General features: G+C 48.3%; 1 protein-coding gene across 3 annotated transcripts in view; it reads right to left on the bottom strand.

The window, feature by feature from the left end:
* Nucleotides 1-1,333: 1,333 nt before the first annotated feature.
* The window catches only part of PDLIM2 (PDZ and LIM domain 2), a 52,104-nt gene continuing 34,407 nt past the window's right edge, over nt 1,334-19,030 (bottom strand). For 2 of the 3 annotated variants that reach the window (XM_083480667.1, XM_083480666.1), the window contains exons 6-10: nt 18,211-18,283; nt 10,496-10,659; nt 6,724-6,869; nt 5,772-5,892; nt 1,334-2,264 (exon numbers count right to left, since the gene is read on the bottom strand). In XM_083480667.1, coding sequence (XP_083336793.1) covers nt 2,069-2,264; nt 5,772-5,892; nt 6,724-6,869; nt 10,496-10,659; nt 18,211-18,283 — 700 coding nt within the window. In that variant the 3' untranslated portion in view covers nt 1,334-2,068. The remainder of the gene's footprint in view (nt 2,265-5,771; nt 5,893-6,723; nt 6,870-10,495; nt 10,660-18,210; nt 18,284-19,030) is intronic. The other variant, XM_083480668.1, reaches the window with a different exon arrangement.

The raw sequence follows: 19,030 nt of genomic DNA, 5'->3' as shown, positions 1-19,030 counted from the left end.
GCAATAGCACACAACACAGGAAGGATCTGAACTTATTTGAACCCCCAGTGCAGTCTGAACACGCCATGAACTGTTAACCAGGCTGAACAGCCCAGCATCTTGCAGACAAAACACAAAGGCAGAGAGAGAAGTGGGGTGGATTGGGTGGTCCTACTCTAAAACAGGTTACAAGGAGACAGCTTCAACTGGCCCTTGTTGTGTCTGCTTCTCTTCAAAACATCTCTAAGCAGATACTAAAGTGCTTAGCATTTGCTCATGTACAAGTACCACCTCCTGCATACTCTTTATCCAAGGCACTGCTAGCCAGAAACTAGAGATCTCTAAGTGACTGCGGGGCAGAGGCGGAACTACCTTTGGTTCACTACCCTAGTGGTTGGCTGACTACCTGCACCACATTTAAGAAGGTGGTACAGCCAGCTGTTGGAAGAATGTTCAGTGGCTGTTGGAATCGGAACATGGATTTAGATGGATCCTTTGTATGATTCAGCAAGGCAACACTTAGGATGTTAGGATCATACAGAAAAACCCTTAGGGTATGTACACATATTTCATTTACATGTTTTGTTTTTGAGGCTGATATAGCCCCCCTGCTATGGCACAGTGTCTGCAAGATGCAAGTTGCCATACCTAATACTATTACACTTTTTGCTTGCTAATGACCAAAAGGGAGATTGGTTGCATGGTCTTTGCTTGTTGAGCACAAGAATGTGCCAGGTAATCTGTAGTCAATCCGGGTTTTGTTGTGCCTCTATGTTGCCAGTCACTTAACAGCAATTCCTTTAGCTCATGACAATAAGCTAAGACTGCAGTCGTAAGTGGCATAGTGCTCAAGTTGCACATTCCCTGCCCATAAATAGCTGGGAGAACTATTAAAATGCCACCTCCCACAGCCTCTATCCACTGTATAGGACATTTCATATGATGAGGGATTCCCCATAGGCTGCCCTTTCCCCCTCCCGAAATACAGTGGAACCTCGGATTACGTATCGTCCTCCTTACGAATGCTTCGGGTAATGAGCTCCGCTAACCTGGAAGTAGACGCTCCTGGTAGCAAACTTTGCCCTGGGATGTGAGCAGAAGTCGTGCGCTGGCGGCACAGCAGAACCAGGAGGCCCCATTAGCGAAAGCGCGCCTCAGGTTAAGAATGGTTTCAGGTTAAGAATGGACCTCCGGAACGAATTAAGTTCGTAAGCAGAGGTACCACTGTAAGAGACTCTTGTCCTGTGTGCAACTGCTGAGGGGAGGGTGACATGCTGTTATAAAACCTTAAAACGGAGCTGCAGAGTGAAAAGAGGCTCCTTTCTCCAATCCCCTTCACGCCGGCACAAGCAAGTACATTATACATACAACATATATATTATATTTCATATAGAGATCTGGCTGATTATTTTATAGAAGCTTTACAGAGAGTCAGTATTCAAAGCTGCATCCATGTCACCCCAGTACCTAGTGCTTCAGTGACACCCCTAATCTTTCCTCTTCCATCTCTACATTGACACAGGAAAGTTGGCAGCTGTGGCGAGAAAGAGGCGCTAGAGACCCAGAAGGGAATAACATGGCTTAGTTACCCTGCAAGCAGCAAGAGCCACTTGGGTTTGGCTTCCACTACCCATGGGGCAGGGGTGGGCAGGGGCAGCACCACTGCGTTCCATGGGGTGCCCCAAAGAGACCCTCTGCAGGCACAGCTTGGCAGAGAGGAAATTTCAGCTATTCCTGCAAATCTTCCCTCCAGAAGATGCTTAGTGCCCAACGTGACCAAGCTTGTGCAATGAATACATTTGCCCTTCCAAGAAATAGGCCAGAAGCTGAAAATGCCATTTCCCTAGAGGGGCTCCCTGCCTGTTCCCTAGATCCCCGAGCCCTTCTGGCTTCCTCTTCCCTGTATGTCTCAGCAGGCAGAATCCTGACTGGCTGGGATTGTGCATGAAGCGAAAGGTCTGATAGGCAATCGAAATAGACCCAGGGACGCCTCTGGAAGTCACACGGACTAGATGTTGGGAAGAAGCCTCCAGGGTGGTGGAAACACCAGCTTCCTTCTTGCTCGTTCTCCTGCATGCCAACGGGCAGTTTAGGACTGGGAGTAGACAGCTGTGACCGGGCTGCCCCCTGCTGCCCCCTGGTAGCGCTGGCGGGCATGCTTCTCGCAGTACATCTCTTCGCCAACCCAGAAGTGGCCCCGCATCTTCAGGTTGAGGCCACAGTCGGTGCAGATGTAGCAGGAGGGGTGGCGGTAGCGGTTCTCTTGGATTCTCACTGCCTGGGTCCTGCAGGAGACACAGCCGAGGGCGCAGTCAGTGAAACATGACTCAGAGGGGAGTACAGCTATGACTGGCACCTGATGCAAACTCTGGAATCTGGTGCCCCGTTAAAATTTAATGTTAGCATGTTTAGAGCAAAGTTGCTAGCCCTCAGGATTGTGGAGAAAGTATTGAGAGCATGGGGCAGTGCCAGGAGCATGGGTTGTGTCCAACTACATCCTACTCAAAGTAGGTGCATCAAAATTAATGGATCTAAGCTAGGTATGTTTTAATTTCAATGGGTCTACTCTGAGTAGGGCTAGCACGGGACACAACCCAGTAGATTTAGTTAGTTACTTTTGTCATATTAGCCACAACACAATTTACATATAGACACACAAGCCACAGAGATACTTTTGCATGTGTTATTCTGTGCAAGAGTCTTCCCTAACATACACTACCAAACAAAAGACTGCCACCTACATATCATCATTTATTATCTTGGTTCAGTCCCCTTTAAACAAATGACTAGGGCAAAATCTCTCTCAGCACTGTGTCCATTCCAGGGAGTCTCCAGCATCCTCCCCCTGCTCATGGGGGGCCCATTTGGTTATCCTGGGCAGAATCAGGCAGGTAGGGAGATATTTTGGTTCATGGAATCAGTAGAAGCTTTCCATTTCCTTGCCTTAGGTACAGGCAGTGCCACAACCGAGCTTTTTCTGTGTCTCTTTTCAACCCAACAGAACAACACTTTCCTTCTTGCTTCTACGCTGTCCCAAGATGAGAACCAAAGTTTGTTGCACCTTAAAAATGAGTTACACCTTCATTTCTCTCCAATATATAAAATTGTAAGGAGTTGGCACGCTAACACTCTTGTGTGCATGTGCAGCCAGCCGTGAGTGACAGCTCTCCCTTCCTATTGTTCTCCCCTGTAAGTGTGAAGGGAGGGAACAGCTTGGGTGGGCAGGTGTGTGAGTGAGAGGAAGCCAGCGAGCTCAGGAGAGCCTGCCATCGCAGCCGAGGGGAAGCCTGGAAAGTCTGAGGGGGTGTGATGAGGCACACACGCAGAACTTTGCCTGTGAGGGAACAGCTTTGGTAGGCATGTGGCTGAGTGAGAGTGAGTGACCTAAGGCAGCCCTGAGGGGAGCTTGGGCCCCTGCGGAGCGCTAGGCAGACACCAACGCCTTTCCCTTCATATATGTGAAGGGGCACAAGCGCACGGCTGACTCACCCATGAGGCAAGGTGAGGCAGCTGCTTCAGGTGGCAGGAGACACAGCGACAGCAGATCCCTCCTCCAAGGAATGCACTGCCCACTGCTGCTGCGGCAACATCTGTGGCGCACTCCTTAGAGGCCAGATCTAACCCCCCCCGCAGCCCCCTCTGGGGGGAGAGCAGCCGCTGGGTGAAGAGGAGGCACTGCTGGTCTGCTCCCAACTTTGTGCCCAGTGTAGATCTTTATTCTCTCCTTGTTCCTGACGTAGATCTTCCTCCACCCTTCCTCTCTGGTGGGGGAACCATTTTGTGGTTTGCCTCAGGTGCCAAAGTGGATTGAGGCAGCCCTGTGTGTGCAAAGGGGGCTGCAGAATAGAAGCTAGGGGGGGTGCATGAGAGAAAGATGGAGAGAAGTATTAAGTAGTCTGTACATGTGTCCATGGGTGTGAGAGAAAGGGGGTATGAATGTGTGTCTGTGAGGGAAAGACTTTTTTATGTGTGAGGGAGGGAGGGAGTACCACATCAGGTTCCTTGAGTTGGAGTACCAACTTAGATCAAAGTTAGACCTTAGTACCAAGCCGTGTCCCATCTATGGAATGCCCTCCCCTTGGAAGTATGACTGGTGCTGACACTTTTGCCAGGTAAAGAGCTACCTGTTTCCCCAAACTTTTGTGGGGTGCAAGTATGTATCTGCCACTGCAATTAAGAGCCACAGGTGGTGCCATTTCAAGGAGGGTGTCATTATTGATTTTTTAATAGATGTGATATGTTTTTGCTTGCTCTTTAATTGTCTTTAGGATTTGCTTTATTATTTACCTGTATTACAACCTGCCCTGGGATTACATGATGAAGGACAAACTATAAATATCTTAACCAAGTAAATATGTAATCAAGCACCCTAACCATTTGGCCTCCTCAGCACAATGGATGGAGTGTTTGCTTTGGGTCTGGTTCAGCCACAAAAACTTATTCAGCAACATGGGACCTGCCACTCTCTCTCAGTCCCACCATCTCAGGTGGTTGTTTCAAGGAGAAAATGTGGGAATGCGCTGCCCTGAACTTAGAGGGAGACTGGGGGATACAAATGTAATCAGTAATGAAAAGCAAAGGTAGTAGGACCCATATTTGCATATATAATGGCACATATTTTTGTTACTGAAAAAATTCTATGGCATTTCCACTGCAGTAAACAAAAAATTCCTAGTAGAGTGCTTTCTCTGTGGCAGAGCCTAAACTGTAGAATTTCCTCTCCAGAGAGATGTGTTTTGCCTCAACACTGCATAGCTGAAGACACTCCTTTTTACACTGGCCTTAGACACCCAATACATATATTTTAGGATCTACTCTATTCTTCTGATTATAATCTTCTGATTGTAAAATGATTTAACCACTTTCAGTATTGTATTTTTATATTGCTATAATCTACCCTGGGACCATACAGTGAACAACCGGTAAAAAATTCCCTCATCAGCAATGCCATAATAGTGTACACATAAGTAACCCCATTCCTTTTTGGCAATTTCCCTACTCTTCAGCCACCAAGTTCATTTCAAATGGCTACAGTGAACTTTCACAAGCTCCAAATTGCAGTTCTGGTCTCTGCCCAGAAGATGGCAATGCATAACTGGTCCCCTACTGTGGTTATAATACCATGAAAGTGTAGAGTGGCAAAGGTCTCCTCGGATTCAGCTACATTCCTCACAAGAATGCGTTTTGAGTGTGTTATAAACATCCAACACCAGATGGTGCCAGAGAGCAAAAAGGAGTTTATATGGATTTTTACATAGGCTTCCCCCCTTTTGTTGTAACGATTTAATTTCTGACTTATTTATAGTGTTTTTAACCTGTGCCCGGGACGCGGGTGGCGCTGTGAGTAAAACCTCAGCGCCTAGGACTTGCCGATCGCATGGTCGGCGGTTCGAATCCCCGCGGCGGGGTGAGCTCCCGTCGTTCGGTCCCAGCTCCTGCCCACCTAGCAGTTCAAAAGCACCCCTAAGTGCAAGTAGATAAATAGGTACCGCTTTCTAGCGGGAAGGTAAACGGCATTTCCGTGTGCTGCGCTGGTGCTGGCTCACCAGAGCAGCTTCGTCACGCTGGCTACGTGACCCGGAGGTGTCTCTGGACAGCGCTGGCCCCCGGCCTCTTAAGTGAGATGGGCGCACAACCCCAGAGTCGGACACGACTGGCCCGTACGGGCAGGGGTACCTTTACCTTTTTAACCTGTGTCTAGATCCACCCCCGCTCTGCTTATGGCCAACAGCCCATCTCTTATCCCCCCAGAACCCCACCAGGCACCCCTTCCAAGGGAGAGAAACACTCACGTGATGCTGCTGCCACACTTCTCACACACATGCAGCTTCTGGGCGCCGCCGGCCATGGAACTGCTGACCGGCTTCTGGGCGCTGGGAGACAGCGGGCTGGGAAAGTGGGTCACGGAGCCCCCTGCCAAAGCAACCAAGAGGCACATCAGGATTGAGAAGCCGGCTGGCAATAGATTCTGAATAATGTGCTGCCCTGTGAGCATCTCCTCAGAGCGCTGGTGTGTTTCATGAACCTTCTTTCCAGGTAAGTGTGCATAGGATTGCAGACTTGATCTAATGAAGCAAAATTTTCATCATTCCCACAAACCCCTCAGTATTAATTGCCTTTTAAAAAGTATTAAAGCCAGATACATTGTAAACTAATAAAGCCATAGATAATCTACTAATGGTCAGAAGGAAAATGCAATATTTAATGTTTTCTTTATTTCCCTTCATAACAGCACCAAAACAGACTCTATCACAAACAATTCATTCACAGAGTAACGGATTAAAGTTTGCCATCAAGGTCCCAAGGTCAGCCCCAGGTCAGGCTGGGAGAAACCTCTGTTTGAGATCCTGGAAAGCCACTTCCAGTCAGTACAGATAATATTACAGCTAGATGGACCAAGAATGTTACTCAGCATTAGGCAGCTTCCTAGGTTTCTAATTTTTAGTTGATTAACCTGCTAATTCAAAGTTGCAGAAAACTTGGGCCACCTGTCTCTTGGTCTTTGCCTTCCATCACAAAAGTATTCTCATGAACTCACACACAACCTCAGCATTTACCTGCGCCTCAGATTAAAAAAAACAGAGTTTCAAGCAAACAGTGTGGGACAAGAAGACAGACCAAACCAGAAGCATTAGGAAGTATTTCACACCACATTTTATGGTGGTGGCTGCATTTTGCCTGCTACTCCCAAGTCCAAAGAAACACAATTTTCCTGCTTTCCTTCCCAGCCACCTCGACCCTCACCTTTTTCATCCAACTCCAGAGCTACTTGGAGCAAGCGGAAGGTGCTGGATTGCCGCGGCAGAGCCCTGGTTTCACGGTTTTCTTGCATCATTTTGTAGACCTCCGAGTCCCCTTCCAAATGGCGCATGGCTGGCTCTGTATCCAGACTGGAGAGAGAGAGAGAAAAGAAATGCAGCCAGTCTGTCCTGGGAAGAGGAAAAATACCTCAGGCTTTTTATATCCCAGGAAGGCAGGACAAACCAGTCTTCCATCACCAACATAATTCTGCCGAGCTTGAAGGAAGAGGTGGGACCAGGAGAGATCCAGGAAGAGGCACACCTGAACACTGTTTCAGAACAACAGGGGCCTCAGTAGAAGGATGCAGGATTCCAGAGGGTTTGCCGTGAGCAGGTGCAAGGAGAGAAATGGGAGCCTTTTCTTCTTCCTTCTATCCCCTTTTGCCACCTGAGGCGAAAAGGGAGGGTGCTGCCCCACCCCCACCCACCCTGCCCTCACCAATGCCTTGCTTGCTGCCCTCCCAGCCACAGGAGAAGTGAGGAAAAGTGGTGGTAGTGGCAGAATCACAGGATCGTAGAATGGTAGAGCTGGAAGGGACCTCAAGGGTCATCTAGTCCAACCCCTGCAATGCAGAAATGGTGAGATGGAATGTCACATGAACTCCTCAGGGTGTTGCCGGAAGCTGCTGCCGCTTCTCCTAACTTCTCTGGTTGTGGCGGTAGGGGCGGGTGGTGCCTGCAGGGGCCCCTCGAAATTCCATTGCCCGAGGCAGCTGCCTCAGCCCACCTCCTGGATGCACTTGCCCTGGCTCCAGGTAAGCCAGGACTTCAGAAAATGGAAATGATCCCTTCACTGACTCAGAGAAGCATCCCAGCCCCTCCTCATTTCTCAACAAGGATCTCCTTTGAGTCCCGGCTGTGGAGTTGCCCTGCCAGCCCCTCTCCTAGGACCCCTTTGCCACCCTGGTGCCCTCCAGATATTTTGGATCACAATTCCCATCAGCCCCAGCCAGCTCACCAAAGCAGCTCCCCTGTGAGTGAAGGTGTTCTCCTGGCCCCAAGCCCTTTGAAGTCTTCTCAGACAAGCATACCTCCGGGAAAGGGAGCAGAGAGCAACAGCAGCAGGAAATGTCCCACCCTGGGAAGGAGGCTTCACCTGCTGTTTCCAGGCAGGTATAATGACCCTCAAGGGCTCAGTGTTTCAGCAGGGACTGAATCCTGCTCCCCCCTCACCTCCAGAGAGATTTCCTTTCCTGCTTGCCTGTCTCCAGACCTGATCAGGCTCACTCTCCTGAGAGTGCAGGTGGAACACACCCTGCCTGACACACCTGCCCAGCCTCTAGACTTGTCTGCAGCGTCAAATTAACCCTCACCTGCCCAGCCTCACAGCAGGAGAACATAAAAACATAGGGAGAGACTGCTCAGTCAGGCAAGTGGTCCAGCTATCTCCAGCATCCTGCTCTCTCAGCAGCCAGCGAGATGCTTGTGGGAAGCCCCCAAGCAGGTTCTGAGCACAAGAACCACCCTCTCCCCTCCTGGATTTCCCAGGAACCACGAGGGAACCCAACGAAGGCAGAGCTACTGACAGCCTTATCCTCCATGGAATGGTGACAGTAAGAGCTGTTCGACAGTGGAATTTGCTGCCAAGGAGTGTGGTGGAGTCTCCTACTTTGGAGGTCTTTAAGCAGAGGCTTGACAACCATATGTCAGGAGTGCTCTGATGGTGTTTCCTGCTTGGCAGGGGGTTGGACTCGATGGCCCTTGTGGTCTCTTCCAACTCTATGATTCTATGATTCTATGATTCTATGAATTGTCTAATCCTCTTTTAAAGCCGTCTAAGTTGGTGGCTGTCGCTGCCTCCTGCGGGAGCATGTGCTGCAAGAAGCACTTTCTTTTATCTGTCCTGAACGTGGATGTCCACACCTTCTAGTCTTATGAGAAAGGGAGACAAAAAGTTCTCTCTCCACCTTCTGCAGGCAACGCACAATGGCATAAGCCTCTGTCATAACTCCTCCTTTCTAAGGCTTTCCCTGAAGAGCAAAGTAGGCCAACACCCTGCTTCCAGGAAAACGAGAGATAAGCTGTGTATACATCACCTGCTTAAAATTCAGCAAGGTCATTCTTTTTCACTGCATTTCAAACTACATTTGCATATTGTGTGTACATTGGCACAGTTTGATGTGTATGTTAATCTCCCGCTATATGTTCATACCAGTGGGCTGAGATATCTTTACCCTGTAAGCAGTTCTCAATTAAGATCAAAGCAGGTTTGGGGGGAAACACATCAAAGTGTAGCATTTCACATGAAAGGTCGGACAGATGTGCCTTGTGGCCAATGTGTGTTTTCATGGCTTCCCCAACCAGCAGTGGGAAGGGTCTGCATGCAGAGTCAACAGGGGTATATACAAAGCCATCTGCCTCTGATGGAGCCTGGGACATTGAGGTGGGGGGCGAGTTCCTGCTCAGAAGAATCCAACTGCTCACCCCACTCCTTTGGCTCAGAGGGTGTTTTATGCGAGGACAACAAAGTCCTTTCTGCCCCTGTCCCAGATCCGAGAGCAATTTTATTTTGAGAACCTTTTGCAGGCTGCTTGGAGAACTTCTTGAGGCTACAGAAATAAAAGAAGCAGCAAACAAACAATAAAGCAGGACCCTTGGTCCCCCTACTCTACAGTTGCTTGGTGGTGAAGACAGAGGGATGTGCATTGGCAGTGGCACTGCCCTTGAACTCTGACCCCCACCCACTCCTGTCTGCCAACACCACAGAAGCCCATAGAAGTGAAGAACCAATGTACATAGCTGTCAACTTTTCCCTTTTATTGCGAGGAATCCCATTCGGAATAAGGGAATTTCCCTTAAAAAAGGGGAAACGTTGATGTCTATGCGGCCTGAAAGGCAGGAATCACTCTACCATAGTGCAAACAAGGTTTCTGTGTTTTGAGAAGTACCGTACCTGCTCTGCTAGCTCTCCCTATATTGAACGCACGAACCCTGGTGCCTGGAAGCACTCTTAAGTGTCATTTTGGTCTGGCAGCTTCTCATACATGATTTCAGCAATTTTCGGAAATAGGTGCTTCCAGACAATCCATTTACAGTGGTACCTCAGGTTACATACACTTCAGGTTACAGACTCCGCTAACCCAGAAATAGTACCTCGGGTTAAGAACTTTGCTTCAGGATGAGAACAGAAATTATGCTCTGGCAGCGTGGCAGCAGCAAGAGGCCCCATTAGTAAAGTGGTGCTTCAGGTTAAGAACAGTTTCAGGTTAAGAACGGACCTCCGGAATGAATTAAGTACTTAACCCAAGGTACCACTGTATTGAACATTCATCCTGGTTAGTTTGTAGGGAGATTAGACTTTGTTGCCTATCTAAGGAGCACTCACTCTGATTCATCTGCAGGGAGGCCAGATGACACGGAGTTTAAAGCAAATGTTATCTCACACTTTTGCACTACCCTGTCACTTTCCTTATTGCAAAAGTCTGATCTATTAGGGAAATGGGTTAGTTCTGTGGATGAAATCCAAAACAGTTTTTTTTTTATTAGGACTTATTTGTATTGGATTAGATTGTTCTAAGGTGGGTTGTACATTTGTTGTACATTTTGTTGGTTCTTCAGTTGGTAAACTGTATATAAAAAGAGGGTATACAAACTAAAAGTGGTGATGATGATGATGAACCTGAATCGGCTGCTATGTGACTGAATCCCACCCCAAAACAGACAGTCTGAAAGCATCCTTAGCCACTAGGCAACAGCAGGTAACCTAGACAGATTACCTGTAACGGCGCTGGTAGGAAGAGGCGTTCCTGTCCTGGTCCTTCCTGATCTCCCATGGGCTGTGGGGTGAATATGCTCCAGGGGACGGAGATCCATTTAATGGAAGCAGAACTGTAACTGGAGATCCACTAGAGCGGCTGATGCTCCTTCGCTCCTGCAGCTGCTGCAGAAAGAGATGGGGCTGGGTGTAAGTGCATTTTGTAGGAAAGGAGTGGCCCCAGGAGCCTCTCAGCCTCAGGAAGAGATTAATTGACCATCACACATTACAGGACTTGGTCCCATAAAAATAAGCAGTTGCTACACAACCCATATTGCCAAAATAAGAGGAGTGTACACAACCAGGGGTGAGTGCAGCCAAACAATACAAATTCAGCACCAGGGAAAACTGTGTAAATGACACAAATTTGATAAAATAATGGGGGGGGGGGAGAGAAGAACTGAGATAGAAAGACATAGACAAGAAGTTTCACCCCTAACCACAGGAATCTAATTCAGCCAACTTCCTGGTTTTGCAGGTTTTTGAGAATGAGCATGAACACCAACCTGTCAAACATGTTTCTGGGCTAGAAACTTGCCTGTGTGGTGTACCAGTTAAGAGAGTTGGACTAGGACTGGGTAGACCCAAATTCAAATCCCCATTCAGCCACAAAACATACTAGGTGACCTTGGGCCAGTGCACACACACTCTCAGCCTAACATACTTAAAGAGAAGTTATGAAGATATAGCCGGGGTGGGAGAGAGAGCAATACATGCCCCCTTGAGCTCCTCAGAAGAAAGATGGGATATAAACACAATGCATAAATAAAATGCTAACACAGCGGTGGGCACACAAACAAGCCGAGATTCTCTTGAAGGTTAACTGTGTACCTAATATCACAATCTGCCTCCATGGAATTGCAGCACACTCAATCCCCAACAAACTCTCACCCTCCCTCTTACACACACGTGTCGGAACAAGATCCTGAAAGTTTTTGTCCATCACCACCACTACAATTCCCCATTGTGAATCTATTCCCAAAAAACATGCTTGCAGACCAAAAGACACACTGCTGGCAGCAGATTGCCCACCCAGAAGATACGTTCTACTCCTCTGCCATATAATGCTGGAAAGAGGTCACAGTCAAAAGTGAGTATTAAAAACAAAAGTTAATTAATACATTGCTACCTGAACTGAAGAAAAGATGGATTCTTTTAACTATCTGCATTTGCTTCTATTGGGATATTTTGTTTAAAAAAAAGTTTTGCTAGACACAGGGATAGGTGAATCATGGGAATCATGCAAAGTTCAAATTGTACAGTCTCATGAGATACTTTGCACCTCCACTTTGGAGCCAAACTGATCCAGCAGATGAGACTTTGTCTTATGTCTGGTAAACTGAGCCCCATGTCCATCTTGGCAACAGATGCCTTCCACTCTCTTGCTAAATCCCTCTCTCAGCCTCAGATCACCAGTGGAATGGGAACAACGGTGTCACACCTTGTTGTGAAGGTAGCAAACCATAAAGAATGGAGCTGCTCTGTGAAATCAGAATAGATAGAGCAGAATAGATAGAGCTGATAGAGCAGAACAGCAGGACTACAACATTCATTGTTGCAATAGTCCTCCCGCGTCCTCTCATGGCTTTTAAGGACCATCCACATGTTACTTCATCACAAGGAAACTCTACAAGCAATTTGGGAGGGTCTCCATGGCAAGATACACTTTGCAGTACAGCAGGGCAAGGAGTCCTTATAAGCTTGTTCTGGGGATAGAGTGGGAGAGTTGTACACAGACCTGAATGGGGCTAAAGTTAAACAGGTTAACCCTACATTGAACTCATTTCCTGCAAGGGTGTGGGGAGGGGGCAGAAGAAGAAGTTTGCACATTCTTGTGTCCATAACTCATCCTTGAGCTAAAACAATCAATGCCTAAAGCCTTTGGGTGGACACATTCAACCGCCCAGCAGAGTGATGTGTTGTCCAAAAATCCTTTCCACAACCTTCACGCCTCTCTGTTTCAGGGCATGCACCAACCACAAGAGGGAGCCCCACACCTTCAAAAGACACTTTCCAGCTGCTAATTGGGAAGAAGCAGAACAGAGGAAGGGGAAGAAGGGGGCACAGAAGTGAGGGGGCCAGTGGGGAAAGAGAAGGGTGGAAACCTGACTCGGGGCTCTTTGCTGCGCCCCCTTTACACCGACTGTGGCAACTAGGTGCTGAAAACATGACTACCAGGAGGCAGCCGGGCAACACCATCCCTGCTGAGCCACAGTTCCCAGGAGCATGGTGCCCAGACTGGAAGCAGCAGCAGGGCTGAGAAATTTTGGCCAGAGCATCAGTCAGGAGCACCAGAAAGGACCCCACATCATTTTGCTTTCAGGGAATCTCCAGAGCTCCCAGAATGGTATGGGCATAGGCTTCTGTGCAGGTATCCCTCCCACCCACCCGCCTGTCTTTATAACACCCCAGGCATGCCAGCTCTAGGGGGTGGAGGTGTCTTCAGCCCCCTCAATATGTGTTTAAAGGGGGTCCACCCCCCAGAAGACTGCACTGGTCAGGAGACTGTGTGACATCATGTATGCGCAATGCACACCAGGCCCCCGAAATACTGGGGGCACCTGGCGCCTCTGCAACACCTCAACATAAATCTCTGGCTCCCTAGGGCTACTTTGCCCAGCAGAACTGAGCTCCTTCCGCCCCACCCTGGGCAATCAGAGCTTAGCATGTGCTCCTGGCTCAGCCGTGTTTTGCACCAGGCCCCATCCATCACTAGCAGACGGCCTCCAGAACGTTGCCTGTGAGGGAATGTGGCCCTCAGGCTGAACAAGGGCCCAGGACTGCCTGCTGGGAGCCTGAAGGGCCCTGCCCTGCCTCTCTCCACCTGGCCTGAAAGGCTCCATAAAGGGCTGCTGCTGCTCAACAGAGAGGGCTCCTCTTTTAACATTGCTTTTCTTTTTTAACTATGTCATTTAAAATTGTTATTGATTTAATGTTGTATTTTTAGTTTTAGATTTTATGATTTATGTGGAAATGTTTTCCATTTGGTTGTGTACCTTTTGGTGTGTTTTATTTATTGTTTATGACTTTTGTTATGTTGGTAATTATGTAAATCTTGTCATGTTGTAAGCCGCCTTGAGCATTGTTTTAACTTTGGAAAAGCGGCCTACAAATAAAATGATGATGGTGGTTTGGAAGATCCCTGGTCCAATCCAACGCAAGGCTGCTGACAAGAAGCACCACGGGGGTCACGAGTGGCACAGGCTGCAGGAGCTGGTGGGACAGTGCAGTGGAAGACCACGGGCTTTGCGTACAGAAAGCAGGCAGCCAGGTCCCAGGCGCCTCCAGTCAAAAGCATCAGGTGGTGGGAGAGGCCTCTGCTGACGACCCTGGGGAGGCCCTGCCAGTTGGAGCACGCGATACAAGGTCTCCCTGGATGGCTCAAGACAACTTCTTCTCCTATGTGGTAACACTTGAATTGCTGGGAGAGGTCTTCCAGGGATTTAGAGCACAGTATCACCAGTATGTGAACGGCAATGTTACCAAACTCTCTCTTTCCATCCCATTGCAGCGAGACTGATGAGGTTTCTGGGGCAATTCTTGAGGTTAGTCATGGACTGGTTAGGTCACACTGGGCGTAGAGCAGATCCGAAGGGTCCAATCTCTTTGCAAGCAAATCAGGATGAAAGCTCAATGAACAGGTTGTCTGTGTGCTCCCAGGCCCTAAGTGAGGCAGCAGCTGGGGCAGAACACACTGAAGGGAAGGAAGTCTTTACCCAGCAATCCAGGGAAAGTCACCAGAACATAGATAGGTAAGAGCAACAGGCACCATGCAGAAACACATCCCACCCTTCCAGTGTCCTGGTGCTCTTCTGTTCCTCTCTTCTGCTGTGTGACTTCTACCCATCTTTCCCCACCCCCAAGCAGCTTGATATTTGGAAAGCTCGGCACTGCTGCTATCCCAAATGATAAAATTTCCTTACCCGCTGCATCTGCTCCTGTTTAAAGGCCTTGAAGATGGAAGAAAGGAGAAAGGCCTTCCTAACTAGAAGCAAATGTTTTGGGAAGCAGCAGAGTGCAAGGGAATTGATAGGAACACAGCAATCAGTGTTACGTAGGATCTCCATTCTCAACAACACCACACCTACCCAACAAAGGGGAGATTTCCCCTTCCATGCCAGTCTGCTTAAAGGAGATTTCAGCTGGACCTCAGCACGCTTCTTTTGCCCTCCAAACAAAGACTTGGTTCCTTGGTTCCAGAGTGCCCACCCATCTAGCACACAGAGACACCGTCAGTTCCAAGGAATAATGAAGCCCATACAAAGATCCAGCCTAGGCCTACATACCATTCCATGGAGCTTTGCTAAGTGACTCCACTGGCCTAACTTTGGAGACCTACCAAACACAAACACGCACACACACCCCAAACACATTTAAGGTTGCCAACTCTGAATAATAATAAAAAATAGTCACAAATCCTCATGCTTTGGTAGAGCCTGGAAGACTGGGGTTAGAGCTAGGAGACTGATATCACAGATGGAACAGAACCTGAGGTTTACTGCTATGCCTTTTCAGACATCAGGACAGGTTACTCTACAGAAGACAGCATTACTGATCAGGCCAACAAGAGAAAGACTGATTGCCAAGTCTAAGAAGCTTAGGCAAACATTGGAGCAGAATGGCCCATCAATAGCTATTAAACATCATTGTTAAATGAAACCTCCCTTTTCCATAATGTCTATCACTGTATGAGAGTTGCTGGGGCAGCAACAATGTGGGCAGCTACTGACTTTGTGCCCTGCTTATTAGCTTCCTGGAAGCACCAAACTAGTCCCGTGGGCTCACTATAGAAAGACTCTGGCTCTTTTCATAGGGATGGTCCATTGATCTGTCCAAGCCAGAACACTAGGGCTGGCCCAAGACAATTTGACCCCTGAGGCAGACCACAAATGGCATGGGTGAGTGAGCATCTATAGCAGGAACAAGGGGTGGTTGTGCGGGGGGATGGGGAATAAAGATCTACAACAGGATCTGCTGCCCCTGTGGATTCTGCCATCTCAGCTCACCTCCTGAGTGGGCCAGCCCTGTAGAAGACACATGCCTAAACATGCACCCACTTGCCAGTAAATCTTTCTTTGCACCCAAACTTTCCAACTGTGAACACCAGCAAGAACAGAAACAGACTGACAGCCTGCAGCCGGTTCCTCCTTAATTTGGGGCTCACGTAAGAAATGCAACACTTTTAGGTTAATTACTGCTCTCTGCATCTGAAGAACTGCAGGCCAAGGAATTTTTCTGGGGGAAATAAGATAAGAGGAAACCAACGAGGCCTAAGCCTCATTTAACCACCCTCCAACACTCAAATCTCAGCCCCCACCACTGATGCAACCGCTGGGTAGGGAGGAGGCCACCCAATGGGGCCAAGAGCTAAAGCAAATAAATGCAAAGAAGGAAAGAAAAACATGACAGAGAAGCCAAGGGGTTGAGGGGCTGGGGCGAGCAAGGTGCCAGCTGGCAAGCACTGCGCTCTGGGGCCAACCTCCCTTCCCAATTTGGGCTTGAAAAATAGGCCCAGAACATAGAAAAAGCAGAGGGCGGCCAGCCCCTGGAGCCAAAGCAAGCAAACAAACAGCAGCACCCAGCCCAAGAGCAACAGGAGAGCAAGATGCCAGGACACATGGGCAAGGAATCAGGAGGCTCAACAAAGACCATAGGAAGAGAGGGAGGACAGGGCATTCCAGAAGGATCACCCAGGGAAACTGGCTAGGAAGCTCACTTGACAGCTCCAGAAAGGTCTTGGCATCTGTAGCATGTCTAGGGAGCATGGAAGCATCCTGTAATCATTATTAATGGCAAATCAACCTTTGTATAGTACTTTTGAGTCTCACCTGCACTAACTAGGTGTAATCCATACAACAACCTTGCAGGTAACTTGGAATTATTAATCCCATGCCACAGGCGGGGGAGACAGAGAGAATGGCGTGTGACACCAGCTCACTCTCACTTTGCTTTACAACAACCTAGACTAATGGGTTTGGATTGCAGGAGTGCAGAGGAGGGCTTTGCTAGTATGAAATCCTCTATGACTACCAACTAAGTCTAACCTGAGCCCTATTAAACGTTAAGACCAGCCTGTCTGGTCTTAATTCTGTGAAGATCAGGATTAAATTGGCCAAAGGTAGTGGTGATGAGCTTTATATTTTAATGTGTTTTTTTAATGTTCTGTTTTTTTAATGTTCTGTTGTGGTGGACTGGAGTGGGACTTTGCTTTTGACACCCACCTAAAACCTTCAGGACAGTGCAGCCCAAAAGCAAAATTCTGCAATGTAAATTATGCAAACAGGGCAGACATGCTTCAATGAACTCAATTTACATGCTTCATTTCATTGCACAATCTGGAACTGTCCCCACCCCCATCTCTCTCTCAGGAACTGGCATTGGGATTCACAAAAAACATGGGTCCAAGGAAGAGAAAATATTTGTGTAAGATAGACAGAGAGGAGGATAGGACGGCATGTGTGTGCATTGCGGTGGGCGAGGGAGGGGGGTACTGGAAAATGTTCCTGTTGAAGAAGCCAGAGACAACCTGATCACCAAGGCCCCTCTGGTTTTTAAGCCTTTAAAAAGCAAAGAACTGCCCACATATTGTTAAGTTCTCAATGCTATCATAAAGATTAAAATGATGATGGGCTTGTTTTAAAGAACCAGAACTATGCAAATTCTGTAGAGTTTCGCCACCGTCTGCATTGGAAGCTCTCTCTTTCTCTTTCATGTTCAATGTGCCGTGATAAGCCATAGATCCTCTGTGCATATCCACACCTGCGGCCTTTTCAGCTCTCACCCCAACTATAAACAAAACTGAAACACATGTCACAGAATAATAGAATCCTAGAACTGTAGAGTTGGAAGGGACCCCGAGGGTCATCTAGTCCAGCCCCTGCAAGGCAGGAATCTCAATGTCAATTTGTTCAATAGAGAGAAGGCTCACAATTCCTTCTCAAAGAAGCAATTGAGAGATACAGTACCTAAACAAAATGGAGCTAGAAGATGGCAAGAGGATCCTGTGAATCTCTCTCTCTCTCTCTCTCTCTCTCTCTCTCTCTCTCATTCTCTCACTGTCTCTGATGTCGTTGCAAGTAAAAACTCAATATAAATTCTTGAAAGCTACGAGCTGCTGACATTACAGGAGATGTTAAGCTGAACAGTGTTACAGGCTCCACTGCAAAGCTGTCTCAGGTCTGAGGGTTTGCCACAGAACACAAGCTTCCCCCCCCAAAAAAATAACAACACAAGCAGGTCCCTTTTGCAAAAGCAGTCAGGGGGATTGCTTTGAATAGACACTTTAATAGATCCCGGGAGGAAGGAGAGGCAAGCAGAGCATTTGTGAGGCTGCATCACTTGCCAAACCCCTGCCTCTTGCGTCCACGAGATGCAGGTAGTGCCTCCCCAAACTGGTTCTGCCTCCCCAGCTCCCAGCTGTTGCTTGGAGACACCAGGTAAAAACAAGCAAACAGCCCTAGCCAGGTGTGCTGCTAACACACAGCAACACGTGCAACAAAGCAGATAAAAACCAGAAGCTAAGGAGGACACAGCCCAAAGGGGGCAGCAGAAACAGGGCTCCAGAAAACACACTTTCAGGACAGGGTTCATCCCCAAGCGTACAGCAGCATGGATACATCGATGGTCCTATACAGGTATTATCCCCGGGGCTCCAAGGAGTCTCATAAGCATCTTTACCTGCTTGCTGCTTGAATGCTGCTGCCCGTAGGGTTCATCAGAGATTCCCAACGAGCTCTCCAGAGAATGTAAGCTGAAAGGAGAACACAGATATTACAGTGAATATCTGCATGTTACAGGGAAGAAGTAACAAATAATTATCAGTGGCCCTCTAGATGTTGCTGGACTACAACTCCCACCACCCAGAATTTTGTTGACAGTGTTCACACACACACACACACACACAGAGAGAGAGAGAGAGAGAGAGAAACATGATTGTCAGGGAACTGACATCAGAGCAGAGGGGAGAGGCGAGGCTCCCAGATTCTGCAGGAGAGGGAACGAGTAAGGGAAGAGTGAGAACGTCATCTGGGGAAGGAAGTCCAGGTGACACCAGGAAGAAGGGAGAGGCAGAGAGCATCTCGGAGGTGAGGCTCCAAGACTCTTCCAGTGAAGTCAGTGAGGAGGGTGGAGGACCACCACTCAGCACGGCCACTCTGCGCAGAAGGCTTCCGCGCAGAGAGGCGAGGTGAAGGTTGTCCGTTAAGGAATTCTTATGCTGGAGGAAATTTAGGAGACGCCCACTCACGGATTCTGCTAGCGACTGAGCAGCAGCGCCAAGGGCTGCTCAGTCAGGGAAAGACAGAACCCCCCCCCCCAAGCAGTTTGGAACTGCTGAAGGTTTACACACAAGCAACCCCAATTCCCATGACAATGATGTTCTTTTAGGAGGGAGAAAACCCAAGCTACTGTGAACAGCCCCCAAAGGCTCTCTCCTTAATGGAGTGCACTGGGATCTGAATGCACCCTGACCAACGAGAAAAAGATATTGTGCACAGCT

Source organism: Podarcis liolepis (assembly GCF_965112155.1).
Source record: "Podarcis liolepis genome assembly, chromosome: 16".
Lineage (NCBI taxonomy): Eukaryota > Metazoa > Chordata > Lepidosauria > Squamata > Lacertidae > Podarcis > Podarcis liolepis.
Note: the sequence above shows the minus strand (reverse complement) of the source record. Positions and strands in the feature narration are given on the sequence as shown.